This window comes from Dermacentor silvarum, unplaced genomic scaffold (genome assembly GCF_013339745.2).
Source record: "Dermacentor silvarum isolate Dsil-2018 unplaced genomic scaffold, BIME_Dsil_1.4 Seq364, whole genome shotgun sequence".
NCBI classification, from domain to species: Eukaryota; Metazoa; Arthropoda; class Arachnida; order Ixodida; family Ixodidae; genus Dermacentor; species Dermacentor silvarum.
The window spans coordinates 20,653-26,518 of NW_023606116.1; the positions used below are offsets into that span (position 1 = coordinate 20,653).

The 5,866-nt window shown below is 46.9% G+C and overlaps 1 protein-coding gene across 1 annotated transcript; it reads right to left on the bottom strand.

Annotated features, from left to right (window-relative positions):
- Positions 1-230: 230 nt before the first annotated feature.
- LOC125941810 (uncharacterized) lies at positions 231-4,524 on the bottom strand. The gene has a single exon (XM_049659651.1). The coding sequence runs from the start codon at positions 3,525-3,527 to the stop codon at positions 1,410-1,412; it is 2,118 nt and encodes a 705-aa protein (XP_049515608.1). The 5' UTR covers positions 3,528-4,524; the 3' UTR covers positions 231-1,409.
- Between the last annotated feature and the right edge of the window lie 1,342 nt (positions 4,525-5,866).

Genomic DNA, 5,866 nt, shown 5'->3' on the forward strand with positions numbered 1-5,866 from the left:
TTGCGATATATCCTTTGAATAACCCTAGAAAGCCCCAAACCCATTTTACAAATAATAATAATAATAATAATAATAATAATAATAATAATAATAATAATAATAATAATAATAAAGATTAAAAAACAACTGCAACTTTGTCGCCTGGAAAGTACATTTGTATCCTCCCCCCGCCTGAAAAAAAAGTCTTTATAACTTTGTAATTGTTTATAACTTGACTATCTGAGCTACCTACAATTTAAACTTAGGTTCAGTGTGTCGAAGACACTAGTGTGAATTTCACGAACTTTCCCACACTTATATCAGCCTTTTGAGCTACCGAACTCTTGTGTGCCAAAAATGCCATGTTGGGAATTGTGAAGATAAACTAAAATCTCCAAGTCTAACTCTTGTTCTGTCACTTCTTTTGTTTCTATCCTCCTGAATTTTATGCTGGTTTCGTTTCTAAAACAAAGCAGCTCTATTTAAAACATGCCAATTACAGAAATTAATCCCCGTCAGTTTTGAGAACATATTAAGCTAGCACAAACAGGGCACTTATCACTGGAACGCAGAACCTGTCTACAGCATAGCTTAACAGGCACTCACTGCTTGTGGAATGAAGTGCAACAATGACTTTACATTTGTCATTTTGGTCTGTTAGTCATGATCACAGAAAATGTGGAACCCTCTGGTTTCTTGTTCATGTTGCCAAGTTTTTTTTGTTTTGTTTTTGTTTCCCTTCATCCATAGTGGCATTATTTGTGATTACTAAATAGATGGTTTGTTTACTCTCTTGCTCTTTCCTTCTGTGTATTCTCGAAAAGAACTGTTCTGTATAATTTTTCTTTCAGAAGCACTTACCAAGATATTCAATGATATTTTATTCAAACACACACAAACGTAACCACATGCTAATTTTCTAGAGGGTGTACGAAGGCAGAGATGGGAGTTACCACGTCCCTGCCAGTCATATAGTTTGGGTGGCCCTGAAGAGGGCCGTTTAGTCTTCCGTGCTGCAACTTGTTCCAGATGAAGTGCACTTCAACACGTAGAAAGTGGAGATATCAAAGGCACAACTGAAGTTTCAGAAAGCTAGGTGCAGGCTCAGGTGGTATCCGTGATGCAGGGGAACTGGATGGCTCAGACGCTCTGCTGCGCCACTCGGTAACTAAGTCATGGAGGTTGTGATGCGCCCCAGTGTGAGCAGTGACTTCTGAAGAGGCATGGCAGTGTGAGCCTGATGCGGTGAAAACACAGCAGAAGCGTGAATGACAGCTGGTGTAGCACCTTGGAGAATTGACATGCAATGTGTCCTGGTTGTACAGCTATCAGCATGCTTGCCGTAAGTGTTTGAACGGCATGCTATGTGGCAGTTGGACGGCTGACTAAGGCAGTTTGGGTCACTACAAGCCCAACGGCCACTGACAGCTTCAGTGAAAGTGCAAAAGAGGAATAACAACATGTCCTTGCTTGTAGTTTAGCCTCAGGCACCGAGCTGTGTTCCGAAGGTCATCAAGATGCCAGACCTTTCTTTCGTTACTCAACGTATTGCAGCGCCAGATATTCAACTGAGACGACTTCAGTGGAAGTTTGAAAAAGTCCCTGGCATTTGGCAAAATCCCACCCTTGAAGTGGTCTGCCATTATCTCCAGAACCACCACAGGAGTACTGTCAATCAGGAAGCAGTCTCCAGGCTTCACATGTTGCAGTTTCTGCTTGACTTGGTTCCTGGATGAGTGCCTCAGTTCAGAAATTCTCCTACTTAGCTGCGAAAGTGGCTTGTTGGAAGATCGCAGCAACTTTTTAATTCGTCCAAGGTAGCTTTCGAAAGGGAATGCACTAAACTCATCTAAAGGGCCATGGTCTAGGCACTGGTCAGCAAGATGAATTAGTGAGTGTACATTGTACACGAGCTGTTTTTTCCCGTATAGCTCACTAAGCTCCTGAACAAAATACCTTAGCAAATCTTTGGCAAAAACATTGTACTCACGGTAGTGCTGAGGCGATGCTAAAATTCTGACCGCCACATGAAACATTACAAAATGCTTGTACTGAGAAGCAGGCAGAAGAGGCTTTAGGACAACAGGCCCCACATAAAGGAGGAATGTCCGAAACTCTGTTGCCTTCCACCGATCAAGCTCTTCTGTACCCCTTGGTTTCCGCTGGAAACATGTTGGAAAGGCCTTGGATGCCTCTCGCAGGCTTTCATTCAGTTGATTGCGATACAGTCTGCTCAGTCTGTTACTGTGGCCTTGGCATACCCAATTCCTTAAAAGTCGTCGCATGACTCCCAGGCAAACGAGATGCATGTATTCAGATGGGAAGAATGCAATCATGTCGACGTCAAGGGAAAGGAATGGTGAAACACCAGAATGGTGGTGCTTGTTCTCTTGAGATCGAAATGATGCATTCGTCCGTGCAGCTGCATGAAGTCTGGGAAATGTCACCCTGTTCTCAAGGTGCTGCCCTTTTTGGTTGCATCGCTCGCACGCATAATAGCCAGTGTGGCCAACAATACATTTGACATAGCTCCTTGCAGGAGCATCGCAAACCATGGCTCCAATGCTCACCCGAACATGAACATCTCCTATGCTTATCCCCTCAGAGATTAGGTCGGAGACCTCTTGCAAAAATGGCTCTAGATAATCCTGCAGACATGGCGGCTTCCCTGCACCACAGTACACACTGACAACAAATGGCGGTGATGCCTCCACATTTGTTATGCGGCACAAAATGGGCCAAAAGGCGAGCTGGCTACTTTTGTAAAGAGGGACTCCGTCAATGTTGCCCTGTAGCTTCAGTTCACTTGGAACTACTTGCCCCGGCTGCAACACTTGACGAATTCCTTCTGCAAGACCAAAGTGCACGAATGACCCATTTTGCTCCACCTGTGCTTTGCGCTCAGTTTTCAAAACTGTCCTAGCATCTTTTGGAAGGTCGGAGATGCCTCTTCGCCGGCAGAAATCGAGGACATCGTTAATGCACGCATGCGTCATATTATGTTTGGAAGCAATTACAGCAAACTCTTCACTTGCCGACAGTTGTTCAGAAAGTACATGAGTGAGCGTTGGACTACAAGTGAAGGCTATTCCCTCATCTGGCCCAGTGCAGCTGTCTGAAGCGACAAAGTCATCTGACTCATCACTCGATTCGCTTCCTTGGGGACCTCCTTTGTCACTTGAGCTGCTATCAGAGTCGCTTTGCTCACATGAGGACGTACCCGCACTCTCCGATTGGAATTCGTCGACACAAGGAGCTTCTTGTCTGCAGACGTCGTCGACAAAGGCTTCGCTACTCGACCGCTCGTTCAACCGTTTGAACGGAGGCTCACCACCGTCATCCGTGGAAAGTGAACTTCGCGATTGTCTGCTGGTTCCCGGCTTCAGAGGCGAAAGTCGCTCTACGCGAGAACTGTCTGCAGAGGTGAAGCTTGCACCTTCGTTGTTGGACGAGGAAGGCCCAGCATTACGCGGCGCGAGTCCTAGCTCATTCATTATCTTGTTGTATTCCTTTCTTACGGCTCGACATTTCCTCCACTTGGACGGCATGATGAGCGAGAGGGATGAGTCAGATGCCGAAACCGCAACGCTGTAGCCCGTTCCGAAAAACGCAAGACGACGGCGAGGCGAAAGCGTGGACAGCAGCAGAGCAGTGGGACAGTCAGTCACAGCAAGGGGCAGCCGACCAGCGAAAGCATGAGCCGAATCGAATCGAACGGATTTTTTTAAAGGCCCGCTCGAATGCCAAGGTGCAGACCCGGTGCAGGCGTTGTGTTTTGTCCGACTAATGTGCACGGTGTGCGTTAAATAGGTCTTGAACTGCCGGTGTAATCGACTTCAGAGACGTTAATATACCCGCACTTGCAGATACCCGGCAGATACCCGTAAGCTGGGTTTTAACGGCGCTTGCGCATGTGTGCTGTGTCGTCTGCTGCACTGCTGCTTCGCACCTGTACCGCAGTGTATTAGTATATAAGGTACATTCAAGGACACTGTAACTGCACGACTGCACCAAGTCGGCATCGACAGTAGAAAGGGTGCAGCAAAATCGCGAACCAGCCCTGCAGCTTTCCTGTACATTTTGAAACGAACGGTGTGTTTCACATAGGGTGTTCAGAAGGCGCCATTGCTGCACCGCTGAAACTAATGAACTGTTAATGCAGGTGAATCGAACGTGTCAAAAGTGCGTTCGATTCACCTGCACCACCTGCCACTAGTACACTCTACAGCCATAGAAAGCTGGATTGCGGATCGGATTAATACAAACATTAATATACAATTTATTTTTTCGTTTTTGTCATTCAGTGATTCTGGTGCGACCCGCGCAACTTGAACGCGCTTCCCGGTACGCTTGTTTTTATTGCGTATCATGTGCCGTAATTCATGAAATAACAATGTACTTTTGCACTGGTGATTTGAGAGGTGGCGCACAGTGATGCTTAAGGAATTTCGGGACTATAAAAGAGCGTCGGTTCCTCCAAATCCTCTCTCCTATCGCCCCGGAATTTGCGCCATCGCCATCGACGACAGCCTTGCTTGCCACCTGTAACCGAAGAGACCGAAGTCAACGTGTGCGTGAGTATGCATCTTTCTTTTTTTTCATACGAGAGTTTGCTTGTCGGGATTGTATCTTATGTGCATTCTCATCTACGGGTCAACGTCTTGTGCGAGTATTTGTGTAGTTAATGGAGTGTGCCAAATATGCAGCCAGCGCACGTGTGGCTAGGCATAGCTATGGGCTAGGCGATCGATCGCGTACTACGTGCGCTCGAGATGAGTTCAATCATGCGCACTCTGGAATGGCATTGAATAGACCGCTCTTTTGATGCACAGAAAGACGCTGGGCGTAGATTTTATGCACGACTTGCGCGATATAGCTACACTATAGATGTTGAATGAGGTGTGTCGGGGATCTATGCGCGTGATACCCGGCCACATGCACTTCATCTCCTGCATCGTTTAGAGCAGCGGAATCTACACGCAACCGTGCCGGCCAGGAAATAAATTAGCCGTTTTCGCGAGAAATTCCGACGTTGCTGCTGCGGTGGTGCCAAACAAAGCCACGTGGATTCTATGCGAACAGTGAAGCACCTGAAAAATAATCAGAGACTTCTTTAGTGCTCGGCGTGGCCTAATGGATCCCTGTTCGTCCCGTACGAGTGGTGCGTGTTAGTGCCACAATATGAGATCAGCATGTAACTCTTCGCTTCAGCCACGTGTTGTTCACAACTTAGCGTAAACTTTCACCGCCTTCCGCTAGCTTTGCTCTCCATGGGAGGCGAGCTTAATTGTACCTCGTGCGAAAGGATACGTGCTCTAATAAAACCGCCGATTTCGCATGCTTGCACAGAAAGCTCCAGCCTTATGCAGTGGATCGACCACATGCATCAAACGGCGCATGTAAATAGCGGAACGCTTGTGACACACGAAGGACCTTTAGCAAAACCTCTGAAACAGATTCAGTGCATGGGGGGGGGGGGGGACTGAATTGCAGCGTGCCTCGTACTCGACGCGGAGATTAGGTGCAGAATGGCTCCTTATAGCGCGGCTATTCTTTGCAAACACTGGCACGCTATATAAGCTGCTGATGGCTTGCCAGCTTCCTTAGGCAGAAATTATGAGATAATGGGCAGGCAATGTCAACCCGCTTCTCGGCAAGTCATGAGGTGGTTTATGTCAGTAGTAATAGCTCTGCACCTAACTTTTGCACCAATTGCTTATTCGTGACAGTCGCTCTTCCACACAGACGATTTTTGTTTTTCGTGAGACCGACATTTCATTACATATACAAAATTCACGTGTGTTAAGTTGCATTAGAAGTATGGGCATACAATGGAAATTCATTTGCAGGACCAGCTGGCAGAGTGTAGCTAATACACCATGAGCAC

What these genes read in the sequence shown, in the direction of transcription:
- LOC125941810 (XM_049659651.1), bottom strand. Translation starts at nt 3,527, where the DNA reads ATGCCGTCCAAGTGGAGGAAATGTCGAGCCGTAAGAAAGGAATACAAC.